The 21474-nt window shown below is 45.7% G+C and overlaps 1 protein-coding gene and 1 long non-coding RNA gene across 3 annotated transcripts; both read right to left on the reverse strand.

Moving 5' to 3' along the window:
• Nucleotides 1-1467: 1467 nt before the first annotated feature.
• Nucleotides 1468-11134, reverse strand: LOC102412044 (L-lactate dehydrogenase A chain). 2 transcript variants are annotated; one of them, XM_025286309.3, is made up of 8 exons: nucleotides 11016-11134; nucleotides 8546-8695; nucleotides 6963-7080; nucleotides 5823-5996; nucleotides 4990-5163; nucleotides 4227-4344; nucleotides 2825-2948; nucleotides 1468-2238 (listed from the first exon to the last, which is right to left on the reverse strand). In XM_025286309.3, the coding sequence occupies exons 2-8, from the start codon at nucleotides 8669-8671 to the stop codon at nucleotides 2074-2076; spliced, it is 999 nt and encodes a 332-aa protein (XP_025142094.1). In that variant the 5' UTR covers nucleotides 8672-8695; nucleotides 11016-11134; the 3' UTR covers nucleotides 1468-2073. The 2 variants fall into 2 exon arrangements, with proteins under 2 accessions (XP_025142094.1, XP_006056123.1); XM_006056061.3 differs by lacking the exon at nucleotides 11016-11134 and adding an exon at nucleotides 8911-8988.
• Nucleotides 11135-11157: 23 nt separating this feature from the next.
• On the reverse strand, nucleotides 11158-11902 carry LOC123333787. The gene is made up of 2 exons (XR_006551345.1): nucleotides 11810-11902; nucleotides 11158-11316 (listed from the first exon to the last, which is right to left on the reverse strand). It is a non-coding gene; the product is annotated as an uncharacterized LOC123333787 (long non-coding RNA).
• Nucleotides 11903-21474: the final 9572 nt, after the last annotated feature.

Here is a 21474-nt window from a genome sequence, read left to right on the forward strand (position 1 = left end):
AACCGTGAACGTCCACATGTTCAAGCTGGTTTTAGAAAAGGCAGAGGAACCAGAGATCAAATTGCCAACATTCGCTGGATCATCGAAAAAGCAAGAGAGTTCCAGAAAAACATCTATTTCTGCTTTACTGACTATGCCAAAGCCTTTGACTGTGTGGATCACAATAAACTGTGGAAAATTCTGAAAGAGATGGGAATACCAGACCACCTGACCACTTGAGAAACCTGTATGCAGGTCAGGAAGCAACAGTTAGAACTGGACATGGAACAACAGACTGGTTCCAAATAGGAAAAGGAGTACGTCAAGGCTGTATATTGTCACCCTGCTTATTTAACTTATATGCAGAGTACATCAGGAGAAATGCTGGGCTGAAAGAAGCACAAGCTGGAGTCAAGATTGCCAGGAGAAATATCAATCACCTCAGATATGCAGATGACACCACCCTTATGGCAGAAAGTGAAGAGGAACTCAAAAGCCTCTTGATGAAAGTGAAAGAGGAGAGTGAAAAAGTTGGCTTAAAGCTCAACATTCAGAAAACGAAGATCATGGCATCTGGTCCCATCCCTTCATGGGAAATAGATGGGAAACAGTAGAAACAGTGTCAGACTTTATTTTTTTAGGCTCCAAAATCACTGCAGATGGTGATTTCAGCCATGAAATTAAAAGATGCTTACTCCTTGGAAGGAAAGTTATGACCAACCTAGATAGCATATTGAAAAGCAGAGATATTACCTTGCCAACAAAGGTCCATCTAGTCAAGGCTATGGTTTTTCCAGTGGTCATGTATGGATGTGAGAGTTGGACTATAAAGAAAGCTGAGTGCTGAAGAATTGATGCTTTTCAACTGTGGTGTTGGAGAAGACTCCTGAGAGTCCCTTGGACTGCAAGGAGATCCAACCAGTCCATCCTAAAGATCAGTCCTGGGTGTTCACTGGAAGGACTGGTGCTGAGGCTGAAACTCCAATAGTTTGGCCACATCATGCAAAGAGTTGACTCACTGGAAAAGACCCTGATTCTGGGAGGGATTGGGGGCAGGAGGAGATGGGGACGACAGAGGATGAGATGACTGGGTGGCATCACGGACTTGATGAACATGAGTTTGAGTGAACTCTGGGAGTGGGTGATGGACAGGGAGGCCTGGCGTGCTGCAATTCATGGGGTTGCAGACTCAGACACAACTGACTGACTGAACTGAACTGATAGGGTGTTACCTATGTGAATTGTAGAGTACCAGTTATGATTAACACTATAATCAAATTATATTTGAGGGCTTAGTATATTAAAATGATTACAATGGAAATGGTAACAAAACAGTCTAGCCAATCTAATCACACCCTTAATATGTTAATTAATAAAGTCTCGTCATTAGTAAACAGTACCCCTTAAAAAAATCATTGTAGTGCAGCCCAATAACCCAGTGGCTCCCATTTATGTAATGAACAAATAACAGCTTTATGACTTTGTATCTTAGTTAACAGTAGTCACTGTTCAAGCTTTATTTATTGTTTTAGTTGGTGTAACTTAGTTGGCTGCATTATTTATGTAATTTTCCCTTTTTACATTACAAGGCAATGTACAGTATTCTGATACATGCAGTACATAAGATTCTTTAGAACAGTTATGCACATGGCATGCAATGCTGGATTTATACATTGGATCCCAGGAAGTGATCAACTGGAGGGAAAAAAGTTGGTCTAGGCACCTTGGCTGAAGGAACCAGAGGTTATATTACACAGTAAATACACATCTGGTTTGAAGGGCAAATGTAGCATCTGCAACATGGGCAGTGGTACCTCTTGAGGAAGTTGAATTATTTGACAAACCAATTTAGGACCACACAAGGTGCCATCCAGCATCAGGGTACAGCTGCAAGGTTTCATGAACCATTCCTTGCCATCCAGCAGGGTTTTATGAACCATTCCTATTTCTAACATTAGGAAATTGATTTTTTCCTAGGCTGTCTTAACATTACTGTTTTAATCACAGATCAGATATAAAGGACAATTTGAGTTACAACCTCCAACTAAAATCCTGTGTAGTCTAGACAGTGAAGTGATACAACATTAGAAGACTTTAAAACTGCAGTTCTTTCTGGATCCCCCAAAGTGTATCTGCACTCTTCTTCAAACAGGCCTCTTCTTCATGAGTCAGAGTCACTTTCACAACGTCTGAGATTCCATTCTGTCCCAAGATGCAAGGAACACTAAGGAAGACATCCTCTTTTATTCCATAGAGACCCTGAGGATGAAATGAAAAATATTTTATGTTTTTTCTATGCATTCTGGGATCTGCCAAGACTTTCTATTCTCTACAATCATGAAGCTTGCTTAATACAACTTGGCAAGTAAAATTTCTTCCTAGATTTTCACTTAGGATGTAATGAACAGTGAAAAAGAAAGTCATTAAAATAGCAGCAAGACTTCCATTCTAAAAGAAAATCTACATTATTGCTATTATCCCTCATACTTTCCAATTTTTATTGTCTGACACTTTGGTAACTTTGAGCGTGATTTCTATTTTTCCCCAAAGGAGAAAAATTTGTGTCTTTTATAGTCTTCCACTCATCAACAAAATTGAATCAAGTTTTTCAGTCAACAGGTCATTATTAAGTAGCTATGTGTTAATAACCACAGTACTAGTAGACATTAATCCTAAAGCTCAACCATGTCTTTTCAAAAAAGAAAGCTGCAGGTGTACTAATTTATTTCACTCAAATCAATGATTGAGGACTTACCTTAATCTAATTGCTTTCTGAAATGAGTTTAAAAAACAAAACAAAACAGGAAATAACGGCATTCAAGTACATTTTACTACATAGACCTACCTTAATCATGGTGGAAATCGGATGCACCCGCCTAAGATTCTTCATTATACTTTCTGCCAAATCGGCTACTGACAGTCCAATGGCCCAGGATGTGTAGCCTTTCAGTTTGATCACCTCATAAGCACTGTAGGATAGCGAAGGACAGGAAAAAGTAGGGTAGGAGGAACAAAGAAAAAGCTTTCACTGAACACATGCTTTATAAGAAATCACTGATATGATAAGTAATACTATATAAAGTTGCATTATATACCTAAGTGTAACCCTTGCACATGTATGCCAGGATATCATGTATGGGGATGTTCACAATAGTACTGTTGGTAATAGCAAGAACCTGGCAACAACCCCAGTGCTCTTCAACGGGAGGATGGATAAATTATACATAGTTTGTTTGTCAAAACAAACAACTATGGCTCAGGCAACAAAATAGATGATTCTTATAAAGGCAACAGTAAATTTAAAAAAGCAGATCCAAGAAGATTACATATTGCATACTTGACTTGGGATTATCTCAGGAATGTGTATGTGGGGTGGGGGGTTAGGGGTAGAGAGGTAAGTGGGAAGAGCACAGAACCACTCATTTCCAAGCACCAGCAGACTAATAATTCCAATTCAACAAACACTACAGTTAGTTGACAGCAACTGTCAACATTTCTTGGGCTGGATGATGGGTTCACAGGTTTTAACAAATACAAATCAGAAGGCCTTGCTTAGACCAATCATGATTCATTCTTCAATTCCATAGACCTGAGGTCTACACATGGCTACCTTATTTAAAGTAAATAATGCCAGTAAGTTGCAAGTTTCCCTATTTGAACAATTTCTAACAGTTAATTCTTTTTTTGTACCATGGTGAATTTGTATCTTGCTTAAAACTTTATAATCTGAGTAAACAAGCAGCTAGTTGTATTTCTATTCATGATTATAAGAACTTAAATTAAAAAATTCTTATTCCTAACTAAATCAATGATACATGCTTTTGAAGTAAAGACTGAATCTCAAAATCAGGTAGACTTGTTTTATATCTTTGTTTACATATACAGAAGAGTTATCATACTATAAATTGAGAATAATGGCAAATAAAAGTAGACTGTCACATTAATACATGCCTGCAATATCTAATACCTTTACCTGTTTTATAGTACGAGTTTTAACAAGCTTTAGAAAACAAGTTTTCTGACAGTTATCAAATGCAAAGGTTATTAAACTTTTCATCTTTTATCTTTCTGGCCACATGCAGGGCTTGCCAGATCTCAGTTCCTCAACCAGGGATGAACTCACAAGCTTGGCAGTGAAAGCTCAAGTCCTAACTACTAGACAACCAGGGGATTTCCAAAACTTTTAATTCCTTAAGTAAAAATAATAAATTTTAACCTTCTGTGTTACAAACTATGAGATCTATTACCTGTCAACCACTTGTTTGTGAACCGCTTTCCACTGTTCCTTATCTGCATCAGTGCCTAATTCAGGGTGTAAATTCTTCAGGGAGACACCAGCAACATTCACTCCACTCCATACAGGCACTAAACAAGAGAGTACAGAATATATTCACTCCCAAGCACTGCCTAGCTGACCAGTAATTCTGACCCATTCTCCAAAAACTGTGTTTTCTTATTTGAGGAAGATTATCCCCTTTTGGTAGGTGGTCAAGACTACCAATACTCTTAGATTTTCACTGATTAAATTATGTAAAGCTAAGAATTTTCACTGTATGCTAATCTGCTTTTTCCTAATGGGAAATATTGAGACGGGATATTATGAGATCATAAGAGGAATTTTCTTGCCATAGGAACCGAGAACTCGGCACAAATTATAACATCTTTCAACTGTGATGATAACAGATTTTTTCTCATACATTGCATTTGGATCAGCTGACCTTTTCAGGGACAAGCAGTTTGCCTATAAACAGCTGTGATATTAAGAACTATCATCTTATTTAATATTTTCATTGTAATAAATTTCATTCCTCATCCCTTATACCAAAATATGTCACACAAAAATGGCTAAAATCTTTAACAATTCTAGCATATAATTATACCAAGAGATAAGATTTCTGGAAACCATCTACCCTAATAAATGGATATCTGATTTAGACTCTGATTCAGTAATGATATTCCTGTCAATGTTTTTACAGTCTTTTTACAAACAATAAAAGAAGTCATACTTACCACTAGAGTCGCCATGCTCCCCAAGGATCCACCCATGGCAGCTTAATGGGTGAACTCCCAGCCTCTCCCCCATGAGATAACGGAAGCGAGCTGAATCCAGATTGCAACCACTTCCAATAACACGGTTTTTGGGAAAGCCGCTTATCTTCCAAGCCACATAGGTCAAAATATCGACTGTGGAGAAAATATTTAGGCAGAGGTATTATGTGAATTGGGCTTTCCTGGTGGCTCAGAAGGTAAAGAATCTGCCCGCAATGCAGGAGACCCGGGTTTGATCCCTGAGTCGGGAAGATCCCCTGGAAAATGGAATGGCTACCCACTCCAGTATTTTTGCCTGCAGAACTCCATGGACAGAGGAACCTGGCAGTCCCCAGTCCATGGGGTCGCAAAGAGTTGGACACAATTGAGAGACTAACATTTTCAATATGTGAATCATGAGCTAATGACTGACTACTCAAGATTCATGGCTCTGTATAGATCTTGGTATTTATCATGACCAATCAATATTTCTGTTAATATTTTTAAGCCTCTGTATTGTGTATAACAAATACATTAAGAATTCAAGAAGTGTAGTTTAATGAAAATAAGTTGTGCATCAATAACACATTATTCATAATTATTCCTTATCCAAGATCTTCCTAGGCAAGTTACAAATTTTAAAGTGCCAACTACGTTAAAGACTTTGTTTCCCCTTGATGTTTTAAATGTAACTTACAAAAACACAAATTCACTCTCAGGAGGAAAATGAAAAATATGAGAAATATATATAGATTATGATACATACTATCAGTTTTACTCTAGCTCATCTATTTTTATGCCATTAAAAGTCTCACCTGGATTGGAAACAACAAGCAACTTGCAATTTGGGCTGTATTTTACAATATTAGGAATGATGAATTTAAAGATGTTCACATTACGCTGGACCAAATTCAGACGGCTCTCTCCCTCTTGCTGACGTGCCCCAGCTGTGATAATAACCAGCCTGGAGTTTGCTGTCACATTATAGTCTAGACAAAAGAGAAACAATAACTAGATTAAGGCTTTTAAGAAAACTCCAGCAAAAATTTGTTCCATTAACTTTTTAAATGGACAGTTTTATCAGGGTTTTGTGTATGTGGCATATATATGCCCAGACTCCTCCTTTACTTTTGGAGTTTTATCACTGTGGCCACTTACACGGAGGAAGTGGCCACTACATCGACACCTTCCTCGTATTATGTAATTATGTTGTGGCTTTATATAACTATGAATGGGGGGAGCTGAAAGGAATCACATTTATTTCACACTCATATCAAATGAGACACACCCCAATTTTTTGCCACCTGAGCTTAATGTTCACACTTTTCCACAATCCTATTTCTACTTAATTGTGGTCATACCAGCTCAGGGATGGGTTTTTTTTTTTTTTTTTTTAAAGCAGAGGCAACTTCACACTTATCAAGCATGTCTTGCTTCTATATATCCTGTGGCACAGTATGGTTAATCCTGGGTTGAAGACAATGAAACGAGTAATCTATAAGATAAATGGTCAATGGTTTTCAAGTGTTAAAACAGACTATTTCGGCCCGTGTCTGTTTCCTGGCTGGTGCTTATAAAGTGTGACAAGGTCAAGCCAAGAATATCTGCTGAACAGGCTCATTTACCCTAGTCTCTACCTTGTGTTAGTGTATGAAAGGAAATAATGGAAGTAAGTGTATTTAACTATTTGAAGCAATGTGGTAAACTATGAACCTAAGAAGCTTTGCTAATTATATTATAATTCAGATGTTTCTACATCATGGACAAACTGGATTTTCATTTAAAAACACTTTTGGAAATTCAAACATTGATATCTATAGATATCAATGCAAAATTGTTCAAAAGGCTCTCTTATCCTGTATAAAGAAGAAATCTTTGAAGAACTGATAGGATTTTCAAGCCTGATAAAGAATTAAGCCTAACACAGAATGTAATATAAATTTGCCAAAATCAACCTTTGCCAGAGACAATTTTTGGTGTTCTAAGGAAAAGGCTGCCATGTTGGAGATCCATCATCTCTCCCTTCAGTTTATCTTCCATGACATCAACAAGAGCAATTTCATCTGCCAAGTCCTGAAAGACATAAAATTTTAGTTCAATGGAAAATAGCCACTTCCAAATTTTTAGACAAGCATGCAAAATTTCCGCATTTCTGGTATAGGAGAATTCTGCTACTTTATCATCAGTACGTACCTCAAAGTAGAGGTTGGCTCCCATTAAAAGCTCACTCATAGATGACATATACATAGGAAAAAGAACTGACCCCTCTCTCATTGGAGCACCCTTGGCAAGAGCTCCACCACTGCACAGAAGCAGAACACTGAATTTGCAGTGAGTACCACCCAGTTATGTGAAACTGCTCTATTTAGTCTCTCGAATTCAGTTTTACACATTGATTTTAGGTTGTTAGTCATTAAATAGATGATACCAACTAGTATTAAGGCCTAAAAAGTGGTATTCTAGATCATTCCCTGGTTACATGTTTTCCATATGTTAACCAACATAAAAGTTTTACTTATAGATAGATTTGTGCATTACAAAATGTTGGTGAAAAATATCCTTTCAAGTGAACCTATAGAAGTTCATAGGTGCATCTCAGACAAGGAGCGCCAATAATAGCTTTAATACAAATGGAATGTGGACTATCACAACCAAAGAGATTATAAGAGGTGAGGTGCAGATCTACCCCTAATCATTTACAGTGTAATAAGTGGTCTGCCAGTTACTCTTGGCCACACCTGAGTTAGGGGGCATCACAGAAAACGACCACAGGTGGTTCACTGGTTTGGGAGAAATAAATGGCATCAATGTCTGATCCAAATGAAGACTTTGAATAACATGTGGTCTCTTTTAAGAACACAGAGAGCAACCTGTGTGGTTACAAGACCTTTGCAGAGCTCATTTCTGCCTTCAGTCCCTTCTCATTTCAGTCCTTTTTGTTCGGAATCCAGAATTCATCACTTCACTTTCTTATTAGTAACTCCAAATCTGAACTTTAAAATATTTTAATATTGTAAGCTCTCTCAATTTCTTTTTAATACAAACCAGGCTTGAATGCTATAAAAAGTGTTTTTTATTCATTCACAAATTTTTTCTAATTAAATGTTAGTTCCACTATTGATACCAAAACTGCTATCCAAGGAGCGGGCAGATGGGATTACTATGGGCAAAAGACTTCCCACATTCAGTTTATATGCATCAATTTCAATTCAAAAATTACTTTTAAATAATTTTAGCTTGCTTAAAGGCATAGACTCTACTTTTTCATTTGTAGGCAACTAACGAGGTTAAATAAAGCACAGCGAATTTAAGGAACTGGGTTTCCAACCTAGCAACCTTTAATTTTTGTAGTTTAGATAACCCTTTTGGTTTAGCATCAGGTTTTAAAAAGTTTGTTTCACATGAAGTTCTTTCAATGAGTGCATGAGCTTATATATTTGTATATACAATGTGATAATGCAATCTTGGAGAGTAAATGGTAGACGGGTGGAGTCAAGGTATCTTTAAGGGACTTGCAAAGTGAAAGGCTCTCACTTACCTTCATTAAGATACTGATGGCACAGGCCATGCCAACAGCACCAACCCCAACAACTGTAATCTTATTCTGGGGGACATGTTCTTCCTTAATAAGATTCTGAATCAGCTGATCCTTGAGAGTTGCCATCTTGGACTTAGACCCTAAAGGAACCTATAAGGGAAAAACATGCCCCGTCACTTGCATCCTTCCGAAAACTCTTCTGAAAAAGCTTCTTTTGCTTCTTTTTGGGATACCTGCCCCTAAAAATCACAAGAAATGACTAAAAGCGGGGGAGGAGGAAACAAACCTACCAAGAGACAAAGAAGAACTGAAAGGCCTAATGCCGGGCTCTGGTCTGACTAGGGTCTTGGTGTAAAGTTCCTCACCTTAGCGTGGAAAAATAATACTGAAGTTTGGGTATAAGTATAGCCTCCTGAAGGCTCACTCATCTTGACTTATTAACTCCAAGCGGAGCTAGCCTTTCTTCAAACAAGATCACTATAAGCCGCCGGCCCAACACTTCGGCAGTCACCAGGGCTCCTGCCAAGCCCTTAAGGACCACAGGTACAGCTCTACTCCAATCCCCAGGACTCTTGCCAAGCACCGCAAGGACCACAGATACGCGCGTAAAGCGGCTCTAACCGCCTTCACAGCACTAGCCGGAACCCGTGGGAGCTCTGCTCATGCGCAGCTCTAGTTTTCGCCTCCCTGTCCCCAACCCCCGCCCCGAAGAAGCAGTGAGCATCCAGTGGCCAGTGTGTAGGGGACCGCGGAGTTTACGCCCCGCCCAGACCCGGAAGATTAGCGGCCGCCCCTCCCCCACCCAGGCACCGCGCCGCTCATCTTGTGCGCAAGCGCACCTCAGCGCTGGATGGAGGCCAGAGTCGTGTGCCTCCGTGCCGCTGGCTACTGAGAGGTGAGCCCTAGCCCCGACAGCCCGGCGCTGGCTTACGGAGCCCCGCCCGTAAGCGCACCTGATAAGGAGGGAGTCTACTGCTCTGTGGGTCTGAATGAGCTCGGAATCAAAAGACTTTTCCAGACTGAACTCGTGCTCTGAAGCACACTTGTTCGTGAAGCCCGGCTGGCTGCCTCCCCGGCCTGGCGCGCTGCCAGAACCAGAGTTTAAATCTTGATACCAGGCACCAGGGGCTGTTAGCCAACTCACATGGAGGCACCTTGCGTGGCTTCTGCTGTGATCTTTGTTGCAAAAGCGTGAGGACTGGTATAAGGAAACTTTGTTACTACAGGGAATGTAGCAGTAGCTGCAGAGACCCCTAAAGTTCATCAATAGTTCCTCTTGGTGGAAGCCTCGATTTCCAGAGCCGGGGCGGGGGAGGGGGGGGCGGGTAGGGGTGGTTCTGCGTTCACTGGAGAGATTTTCATAGATTGCATCCCGAAAGCACTACGTCTAATCTTGACAGTGCTCCAAAGGGCAAAAATATCTGAGAGGACTTACAGGCAGGCAGCCCAGAGTCACCAAGCTGGAATCGAGTCTCTCCTGACAAATCACTGCTATTTCTAGACAGCCCTGAAAGGTTTCTGCAGCCCGGCGGGGGAAGGGAGTGCTTTCTGCAGACATCTGGTTTCACCAAAACCGAAGCTCTGGGCTCCAACGCTCCCTTCAGTGTGGGGATACGGATGGGAAGTGGAGCCCTGGAGAAAGAGGGTCTATCTCCCCCCAGCTCTGCCAGGCCCTCACTGTGACCTTAGAGATGCCCTAATCGGCCTTAGGTTCCCCGTTTGTTAAAAGGAGATGAAGGTACCAGATGATCCTTCTTTGATTCTACTGAGAGGAGGGAGAGCTGGTACCCTTTCTCCTTCGTATTTATATGCACCACGTCTAGTTCAGCGACCGATACAGCGGCAGCTGCTTAACAAAAGTAACTTGCGCCAAGAGCTCCTTCTCATCTGCAGGCAGCGGCTGCCCCAAGGAGCCCACCTCCCAAGAAGCCCACCTCCCAAGAATGCCAGGATTACAATGCGATCCGAGCGCACCCAGCGGCTTTCCAGCTTCCGGGAATCCGCCCCAGACTTCTGAAGCTTTTTCGGTTCCGTGGACTCCGGCAACCTGACTTCGAGCTCCGTGCGGCTTGCTCATTTCAAGCCCGGAGGTGTACTCCACCCCCCCCCCACTCCCCCCTCCCCAACCAGTCGTCTCCTATTCCGTCTGCATCTACCCGGACCTTCGACCCCAGGTTAGGTGCGACCACCTCCTTGGTTCCCCAGCCCGGCCAGAGGCCATTGTGCCCACTTAGAGCAGCAGCAGCCGTTCAGGATCCGGCCCCCGGGACCGTTTGGTAGTGTGGGGCCACCGCCCAGGTCTCAGGACTATGCCCTTTGGAAGCAGCGCCTACACCTCCCAAGAGCGGGGAGCGCCTACACCTCCCAAGAGCGGGGACCCCCTCCCCCCCCATGGGCAGCGCCTGGGCCACTGAAGCCTAGAGCGATCGCCCTTGCCCTCGGGCGCAGAGAGCGCCAGGCCGGACCGTACCGGGAGTGACCGTCGAGCGGGCGGGCGTCGGAGGCGCACGGCGTGGGATCCGGACTTGGCTGCAGCGGCTCCGGTACTCGGAGTGGGGCGCGGGAGGGGCCTTAAATGGAACCGCGAGGCTGACGTCAAGGGGGAACCGGGCGGACGTGCGAGAACCCACGTGTGCGCTGGGGTGGGGGCGGGCTCCCAGCCGGGCGGGGCGGTAAAGATGCCCCGGCGGCGCGCGCAGGCGGAGGACCCGCAGGCGGGCCGACCCACGTGCGCCGAGACTTCAGAAGGACTGCGCAGAGGCGTGCTATCTCTGGCACAAAACACAGAGCCGTAAGCCGAGATCAAGCCGACCGTCCATTTCCTCTTCCATAAAATGTGGAAGTTACTTTCAAGGAAGGCTCAACCTGAATTTTTGCCGCTGTTCCCCACTGCCCAACTTCTAGCACGTAACCGACACTCGACAGAATATTTGTTGAAAAAAAGCAAATTCTTAGCACAGCGTCAGTCTACTTAACCCAAGTCGTGTGATTTCCAAAACTTGACCCTGCCTGTCCCCCTACGGCTAAAACTTGCAAGTCTCACAACTCAAAGTAAAACCTCAGCCTCTTGATTGCACTCCCTGCTGCCCTACCGGTCAAGCATCTGTGTCCCAGCCACGCCCCAGAGCAGCCTAGGTTTTATGTTTTTAACATGATATTTTTACCTCCAGCCTTGGCTCACCCTGGTTCCTGGCCGGCCTTCCTCTGCTGTGTCTTTCAACTGTACCCATCTTCTCACCCTCCCCCCAACCCCACAACACCCACAGAGTTGGTATCCCCCTCCTGTCTGCTTGCACCACACCAGTCTGTACCTCCTGCCAACCGCTTTGCAGTAGAAGTGTGTGTGTGACTCAGCTGTCCTACCTGCCCATGAATGTTTTAAGGGTATAGGTGAATCCACTTCCTCCATGCACCTGGGCACCGATTAATAGCCGCCAGCTGTGAAAAATATCCCTACTGGTGAGTTCCTTGGTTTTGAAGGGAAAACTCGAACCTCAGCTCCAGAAAACAGGGCAGGTTTCTAGCACATCCTAACAGTTTTCCCGGGCTTCCTAGGTGGCTTAGTGGTAAAGAATCCACCTGCCAGTGCAGGAGACGTGTTTGATCCCTGGGTCAGGAAGATTCCCTGGAGAAGGGAATGGCAACCCACTCCAGTAGTCTTGCCTGGGAAATTCCATGGACAGAGGAGCCTGGCCAGCTACAATTCATGGGGTTGTAAGAGTCAGAGATGACTTAGCAACAACAACAAAAAGCAGTTTTCTCACCACTCCAGGAGGCTCAGGAATCTAGTCTGTCTTCCCAAACACACAGCTGGAGGGACTGAGGGCCAGCCACAGGTTCTCCAGGGTTCCTCAGGGCAGGGCGAATTGCAGCAGTGTCTGTGGTTCATCAGCCTTTGCAACAAGGGGCTCGTTCAGCCAGGGCTGGGCCCCTGCCTTCCTATCAGTGCAACCACAGCTGTCAGGAGGAGGCGGGCAGAGCCCGGAGAGCAGGTTAGGCTGGGGAGACAGGTAGGGACCTTCAGCAGCTGGGCTTTGGGACCACCTCTGAAGATAATCTAGGCAGAGAGTTTGCAGTCTTCTAAATTAAGGCATCTAACAACAGCTCATTCCAAGCACAGCTTCCCTCTGTTTATGTAGAACTGGAGCTTCTATTTTATTCTACAAATATGAATCAAACAAGTACTGTTTACTCAGCACCTCCTGTGTGTCAGGCAGCAAGCTAGACAGTCCCCATCCTCATCTTCACTTTAATTGTTTGGAATAGGCATAATTATCCTGATTTTTCAGATGAGAAAACTGAGGCACAAAGAGATTACTGGTTTTGCCAAAGTTCTACAGCTAATCATTGATTTCAGCTGGTACTTTAATCCAGGCTGAGGACTCCAAACTAGGAGTTTTTCCTCTATAGGATGTTGTCCCCCTCCGACTCTCAGTTCAGTTCAGTTCGGTCGCTCAGTCGTGTCCGACTCTTTGCAACCACATGAATTGCAGCACGCCAGGCCTCCCTGTCCATCACCAACTCCCGAAGTTTACCCAAACTCGTGTCCATCGAGTCGGTGATGCCATCCAGCCATCTCATCCTCTGTCGTCCCCTTCTCCTCCTGCCCCCAATCCCTCCCAACATAAGGGTCTTTTCCAATCAGTCAACTCGTCGCGTGAAGTGGCCAAAGTTATTGGAGTTCCTACCCCTCACCCCCCACCAATTCCACAAAGGCCAAGAAATTATATAGGGGGGCCCAAGCCAGTCCCAGGTTCAGAAAGTTCAGTTTCCAGTGAGAGGCAGTGGGCGTCAGTGGGTGTCTCTGCCCATCTGCTTGAGCCGAGACATGGGTCTCTGATCCTCACGGGACTTACACCGCTGACACTCCGACTTCTCAGGCCTTTGGCTGGGACTGGGATGCACACCACCTGCTTTCCTGGATCTCCAGCTTGCAGACAGCAGATCGTGGGACTTCTCAGCCTCCATAATCGCGTGAGCCAATTCTTTATAATACATCTCATTTTATATATAAATATTCGCTTTCTCTGGAGAACCCTGACTAACACAGAATCCTGACTAATGCAATCCAAACACAAGAATTTCTGTACTAAAGTCAAAGCTGAGGGTGGGGCAGGAAACTGTTTCAGAAGGCAGAACAGACTTTTCATCCTGACGAAGTGGTTTTTTTGGGGGGGGCGGGGGCAGTTTCTTTAAAAGGGAAAATCTCACAAAGAGGTGATGTGATCGGGGACAGGCTGGCTGTTGAGCAGAGAATGGGTGCTGTTCCGCATCCAACCTAAGATTTTCCTAAAGTGACCTTGGCCAGAGAATGGTGTCTACCCAAAACACATGTCATTCCTTCATCCAGTAAGTATATATTATCTTCCTCCTCAAGAGCATTCAGTGGCCCCTCAGTCAATGGCCTCCAGAATAAAATCCAAATTCTTTGAAAAGGCTCAGTAGACTTTCTATGATCCAAAGCCCACATCCCCTCTCTGGCCTTATCTCCTATTTTCCTGCATGCCATTCCCAAGGGTACTTACCACATTCCCCAAATATGCCACTCACTTCCACCTAGGCAGTTCCTTCAATCTACATGATCCCCCTTGCCACCATCCCTGCCCACCCAAACCCCATACCTCCACAGGTCAAGTGCTGTTCCTTTGGCTTTATATTAAATTAGTTCTTACTGCTGTGCATCTCTTTCTTGGATTAGATTGTAAGCTCCTAATGGGCAGAAACTTTCTCATTCATCTATCTCCATATCACCAGCATTTAGTTTAATAAATAAATATATTTCAAATTACATGCCTGCTATGTAAAGAGTATCATTATAGGTGCTGGGGATACAAAAGTGAATAAGACAAATTTATAAGGTTTCTCCACAAATTTAATGGAGAAAACCAACAGCATCCCACTCAGTAATTAAAGTGCAAGATAAAATGTAGCATTGACACAAAAGAGGGAGAAAGGAATGCTCTAGCATTCAGATGAGAGACAGGTCCTTTGGCCAGGGATACCTGTGAGGGCTTTCTGGAAGAGGTAGGATCTGAACTCAGCCTTAAAAAAAGAGAGAGAAAGAGAGAGAGACTTGAACCAATGAAGATCATGTGTTGAAAAAGCGGAAAACAAATGTCCGGAGTCAGGAAATTCAAGGTATATCTGGTGAATCTTTAGCTTTTAATGTCAGGCTAAGAGATATGGCAGTTTGCTTTTTTGGTTTTTGGTGGTCACTGGAAGTTACCGAAGTTTTGGGGGAATGGAGGAGATGGGGTGAAAGCAAGACGGTTGAGAGGTGATGGTTGAGGGCTGAGTAAGGACAGTGTTGCATACAAACAGAAAGTATAGGACATACACAGCTCCAACCAACTCTGGACGAAACATTCACTTCTATAACACACTATGCATGCCTCCACAGCCCCTCTGAAGACTCACTGACAGCCTGACTTTTTTTTTTTTCCCACCTTTTCCATGGCTACAAAGCTGATGACTTTCCAGAGTTGCAGGGTCCAAGATGCAGATTGTCTTATTGGTCTCCATCTCTGACAGGCCAGGGCCTGCTGTGTATGTGCCACAGTGGAAGCTCCTCTCTCTGGGAAGAGAGCAGGTGCCTCCCTCCTCATGAAGTGGGAGACAACTTTATGTCATCCTCCCAACCCCGTCTACTTCTCTCATGATGGGAGTGGCAGCTGAAGACTCTGCCCTGACTCCTCAAGTTCTCCTGGGTGCCATCTCTTCTGGAACCCTGATGGCTCCCTACCCCCAACTCCTTCTCCCCTCCTTCCAGCTGGGCTCACCCTCAGGCACTGGATGCTGCCTCTGTTTCTCTTTTTGAATCAGACTGTAATTCCCTCCAGAGTTCATTCCTCACTTGACCCCCTAATAGAAGGCCCTCAGAAACTCCTGATTCCCTTTGCTGTGTGCAGAACGCCTGTGTCTCCCCAAAAGCCATATGTTGAAAGCTAATTCCCAAGATACTAGTATTTAGAAGTGGGGCTGTTAGGAGGTGATTAGGTCATGAAGGTAGAGACTTCATGAATAGAGTTAGTGCCCTTATAAAGGAGACCCTAGAGAGATTCCTTGTCCCTTCTGCCATGTGAAGACACAGCGAAAAGATTGCCATCTATAAACTTGAAAGCAGACCCTCACTAGAAACTTGCCATTACCTTGCTCTTAAACTTCCAAGCCTCCAGAACTGTGAGAAATGTTTGTTGTTTATAAGCCATTCAGTCTATGGTCTTTTGTTATAGCAGCCTGAACAGACTAAAGCATTACTCTTCTAGCCACTTTCTACCCCAGGAAAGAGATTAGACCTGTGTCCTTTTATCTTCACACTCCCCTGGCAGGGATTTATCGTTGTTGTTGTTCAACCCCACGGACCGTAGCACACCAGGTTCCTCTCTCCACTATCTCCTAGAGTTTGCTCAAATTCATGTCAGTTGAGTTGATGGTACTATTTAACCTTTGCATCCTCTTGCCTGGTGAACCCCATGGACAGTAGGAAGAGGCAGGGAGTTAGGCCTCAAGTCTTCCATCCCATTGATGGATTCCAAGGCAAAGACTCACCAGAATGTAAGTGGCTTCCAAACTGAGACCTTCAGAAATCATTGCTGCAGAGGGAGTCCCAGGACCTCTCCAAGCCAGACAGTTCTCATTGTAACGAAATGTGCCCCTTATCTAATCACAGCAGGGGAGAACTGTGGGAACCTTTGATAGCCTTTCCCTCTGACAGGTTGGGTGGCAAGGACAGTGACAGTCATGGCTTAGCAAAGATGAGTGAGTGGCCTGATAGAAAGGCGACACTGACCTGGGGTTCTCACTCCAGCTTTTCATGAAGATATTGTGGCAATCAGATTCCCTCAGTAGTCTCAGCATCCCTGACTGTAAACAGAAGAGGGTCTGTCTCTTTCAGTTCAAACATCCAGGGAGGCTCAGAGCTAGGGAGTTGAGCCTCCACACACACCTTCATTTTTACAGTTTTGCTCAGGACTCAATGACAAGGCCCCCTCCTACTTTGGAAACTGATCGGGGCTGCTCTGGGACTGGAGGCAGACATTCAAGGCTCCTGGCTCCACTTGTGGTAACAGGAAATCCATGCCTGGCACTCTCTTGTCCCCATAATAGTTCCAAAATGGGGTCCAGCATTCCTAAGGCACTGGTGGGTACTGGATTTGTTAATAAAAACAGTCTCACAGGGCTGTGAAAGTGAATCACTGATAACAGGAGCCCATCTCGCTTTGATTCCTGGGTAGATGTTTCAAACCTTTAAACCTTACCAAATGGAGAATTACATTCCAAAGCCTACCTCAAAGAAGAAGAACAATTTCCTCTAAAATTCCAAGAGGATCAAGCCAATTGTAAATAGGAATACGGCCAGGGAAGTTTATTGGTAATTTCCTGGGGCAGGGTGTGGGAAATGAATGGAGGTCTTCTTGTCTGTGCAGCTGCTGACTGCAGAGCACCTTCACTGAAATTTCGGTCCTAGGATTTTGCTTAGGCACTCATCTAGCTCCACCTCACAAAGCAGGGTCTTCTGGAGAAGGAGCCCCTCTGCCCTGTCATTTGAGCCTGCTCAGAGGACCCTGAGCTGAAAAGGTAGACCCACGTCATTTTTCAAGGGTACAAGAAGGGAGCCTGGGGTTGTGTTGGAGGCTTCCCTGATGGCTCAGATGGTAAAGAATCCACCTACAATGCAGGAGACCCAGGTTCGATCCCTGGGTCAGGAAGATTCCCCTGAAGAAGGAAATGGCTTACCCACCCCAGTGTTCTTGCCTGGAGAATCCCATGGACAGAGGAGCCTGGCGGGCTACAGTCCGTGGGGTTGCCAAGAGTCGGACATAATTGAGTGACTAACACACATGCTTGTGTTAAGAAGAACAGACGAGAGCTCCTTTGAAACCCAGGAGGGACCAGAGGTCACAATGGGTCCAGATGTGGAGAAGGCCTCTCTGCAGCTGGATAAAGCTCATTGGGTCCTTCTTTTATGTGTAGCTTGTGGGAAGGGGGCAGGCTTTTGTATCCATTCTCTCAAGGTTTTCACTTCAACCAAGAGAGGAAAGCAGAACAAGAATTTTTACCTCTGTCTCCCTGGTGACACTGCCCAACCTCAAAAGTGTAACCACTTCAGGCCTCATAGATGGAAGGCAGGCAGGTGGATTTCAAACTCCTGCCCTAGCCTTCCTTCTCCTCCACGACTCTGTGCCTCAGTCTTTCTCGGGGTGGTTCACTGACTGGAGAGCAGTTGACCCTTTGCGCCCTGAATATCAAAGGGTGGCTGTGATAAATCCTCTGCAAGGTACCCCATCCAGGGCTGCCGGAAGGTCCAGATGGCTCACCTGCCCCCAGGGCTGCTTCAGGGCCCTTTCTAATAAAGCCTCCCTCTTCCTGGGGCTCCATTAGCCTTGCACAGTCCACGTGTGTGCAGGGTTAAGCCATGCCCTTTGCACAAACACACTTGCAGCGTCAGGCATCTTAAAGGACATGTTAACTGAGCTCATCTACCAGTTTTAGCCACAGAAGGGATGAAAGCTTAGGAGAGGCCCTCGCAGCCTTGGCCCTCCCTTACCCCCTGAATCAGAGGGAGGCAAGCCCCTCACATGCACACACTCTTTGCTTACACTCTCAAATAGGATCGGCCTACAGGGAAGCCATCATTACGTGTTGGGGAAGTAGGGCTGGGAGAAGGGGAGGGCAGTGACATGCTCTTGACCCTACTTTAGTGTTTCAGGGTGTTGACTAAGAAACAGGAACCTCCCAACCAGTCTAGCGCTCTCTCCTCTGCACCAGACACCACAGCCTTCTCCACCAGCCTGGGCTCTTTCCCAGCACTGTGGGTGTGGCTCCACTCCCAGCTCAACTTCTGGGGTTTTTCCACTGTACCAGAGCCTCTTCCAACAGCCCTGGCTTGGGATTGGTAGCTTGACAGAGAGACCTCACTCTGCAGGAGGCCACACCCCAGCCATTAAAGTCAGAGGATTGGCAGGAGGCCATCTCAGTGGAGCACGGTTCTCCCAGAGCTCCCAGCCTTAGCCGCCTCTGCAGCTCCCTCAGCTGCAGGCTCATAATGTCACAGACCCTTCCCCTCAGCTGAGCTAGTTCTCAAGCAACCAAATTTCTCCTCCTCATTTTCTTAAGGGAGGCTGACTGTCAGCCACAGATGGGCACAGGCTGTGCCAAGATCTCCATGGCAACCAGAGGCCCCTGTTTCCTGCCTTGGGTGATGATCCAGAGCCAAGACCCATGGAGGGCTCCCTTGCAGACCCCAGTGGGGCTGACTGTTGCTGCGGGCCCATCACACCCTGCTGTCATTCCTGGAACTTAGGAACAGCCTAGGGAGGAAGCCCAGCTGAGTTTTCCCTGGAAGACTTCAGATCCATTGGGAGTTTTCTGAGAAAAGTCCTGGAACAGGGCATGCTGGGAAGGCTCTTCACTGGAATCCACCCTCTCCCTCCCATTGATTTCTCAGGACAGACTGTGGGGCTTCTGGTGGTAAACCTTCTTTAGGGTAATGGGTGAAAGTTGACAATTTCACAGTGTGCTAGTTGGCTTTAGACTTTGCTCTCCCTGGCAGTGGGGGTGGTGGTGGTGGACTGGAGACAGTTTGCAATGGATTAGGCAACAATCCCAGATCCTTGCTACCCCCACCCGATAAATGACCTCTGAGGCATTTGAGGACCTGGCAGGATCTTAACCAGGTGGGTGTTTATCCATGTGGAGTCAAAGACTCAAGAGTGAAGGGGATGGTGGGGTGGGCACCCCAGGAGCATTGATGGAGCTGAAACTCACCACCACAATGTCAAGAACTGGGGAGGCTTCTTCCTAGAGATTCCATCTCCAGAAAAAAAACCAAATCAGAATGCAAAGTAGAACTGTGCCTAGTTTGACCTGCTTTTCCTCTCTGCCTTCTGCAAGTATCCGGGAGGGAACCTGAAATTCAGTTGTGTGGATACGGTACAGGCACCGTTCATAGCCTTCTCTGCTCCCTGGGGGATTCCTTCTCCTTGTCAACTTCTTTTCCCAGTCTGGGGGGAGGGGAGTTTGGTTTTGCTCATCTTGTTCGTTGGGCTTTTATAATGCAGAATCAATACCCAGTTGGGGAAGATTCTGTGGTTGGACTGGCAATGGAAAGAAGGATTTGGGTCTACAGGATATTAGTCTATATAATAAAGAGAAATAGAAAAATATCTCAAGGAAATTTTGGAGGCAGTGGAGGTGGGAGATTGGAAGAGAGTTGCTCTAACTTCTGCTGACTGATGAGAGGAGATTTGACAGGACAGAGAATTCATGGTCAGTGCTGCCATGGACATCACCATCAATCTCCCCTCTCACTTTGCCAAAGGGCAAGTCTCAGGTTTGAGCTATTTGGAAATTACTTGCGATTGCTGAAGGGTGCTTCCTAGTCAGTGCTAGGACACCAAACCTCGTGGATCCAGACTTTGTGAGAATTGTAATAATAATCACTCTCATGTTTCTGGAATACTTAATATGTATGTACCCAGCAGTCCTTTTTGTTGCTGTTGGTCAGCCACTCAGTCGTGTCTGACTCTTCTGCGACCTCCAGGCTCCTCTGTCCATGGGATTCTCCAGGCAAGAATACTGGAGTGGGTTGCCATGCCCTCCTCCAGGGGATCTTCTGGGCCCAGGGATCGAACCTGTGCCTCCTTTACCATCTGAGCCACTTAGGAAAGCCTCCCAGCCCTCCTACTAAAACCTTTGAAGGCATTGTTTGATTTAATCTTCCCAACTGCCCTGTGGAGAGGGAAACATCATTATTCCTATTTTCCAGAAACAGAACTGAGTCACAGGAGGTAATGACACTTGCCCAAAGTCACACAGTCAGATGAGCTGTCGCCTGGTCTCGAAGGCATGAAATCCGGGTGGTGTCCAGGCAAGTTTTCTGCAGGGAGGCCAGGTACAGCAAGCACAATGGGGAGCTCCTCTCTGGAAATTGCTAGGCTGTGCTGAAGAGGGCTCTCTGTGGAAGCCGCCACCTCTCACTGACCCAGCAAAGCAGAAAATCCAAGTTGTCACTAGGCATGGCTCCGTGGAGGCTGCCCCTCCTCGGCTCTGAGCGTCAGGAATGTGCCGAGAGCTAACATGATCATCTAGGACAGCTCCTGTCAGCCTGTTTGTTCTCCTGCCATCTTGTGAGTCCCGGGACTGATGCGTGGGGGAACACATGGCCCAGATTAACCCCCTCTGAGGAGGGCCCTGTCTATCTTTCTGTCGAGGCCTTTCAGAACGCAAACGTCCCCCCACAAGCTCCCAGCACTTGGAGAGTCCTGAGGGACAAGGAGGGGTAGATGGCACGGCCTCCATCTGTACTGCCTTCCTCTGTGGCGCCAGACTTACTGTCCCTCAGGAAGAGGGTCTCTGTGGGAGCCTCAGGTTTGGGAGTCAGTGGGTTCGAACGACCCTTCCCACAGGAAGCTCTGACATGATTCCATCTGGACAAGTCACTTTCTAAATCTCATGCCTTGGTGAAATATGAAAAACAGTAGTACCCACCTAATAGGTTTAAGGCCAAAAAAATGACTTGGCACAAGGAAGTTGCTCAATAGGCCATATTCCTATCTCAGGAAATGAGCTGAGGAGAGAGTCGAGTTTGTGGTCACTGGTCTGACAGTGTGTTTTATCTACTTTGGACTCTAATTGGTTCTGAGCATTCTTCTTGGCCCTGCGCCCAGGCACAGCTCGACCCTTTCCTTAGGTGAAGCTCTTTCAGAACCTGTGCATATCTGCCTCATCCAACCTTTTTTTTTTTTTAATATACTTTATTACCTAGTACTGCAGTTGGTTGTATATACAAGTCTGGGCTGGTCAGGGAGGGACTACAGTTTTCCTAATTTTTCTGTGCATAATCCTTTAGCTTATGATGCAAAGCACGTGGCTGTTTCTGGCCACCCCTGGCCATGCTGCCTGGTCATTGCCACACACCGGCTGGTCTC

The sequence above is a fragment of the Bubalus bubalis genome, chromosome 5 (genome assembly GCF_019923935.1).
Source record: "Bubalus bubalis isolate 160015118507 breed Murrah chromosome 5, NDDB_SH_1, whole genome shotgun sequence".
Taxonomy (NCBI): Eukaryota; Metazoa; Chordata; class Mammalia; order Artiodactyla; family Bovidae; genus Bubalus; species Bubalus bubalis.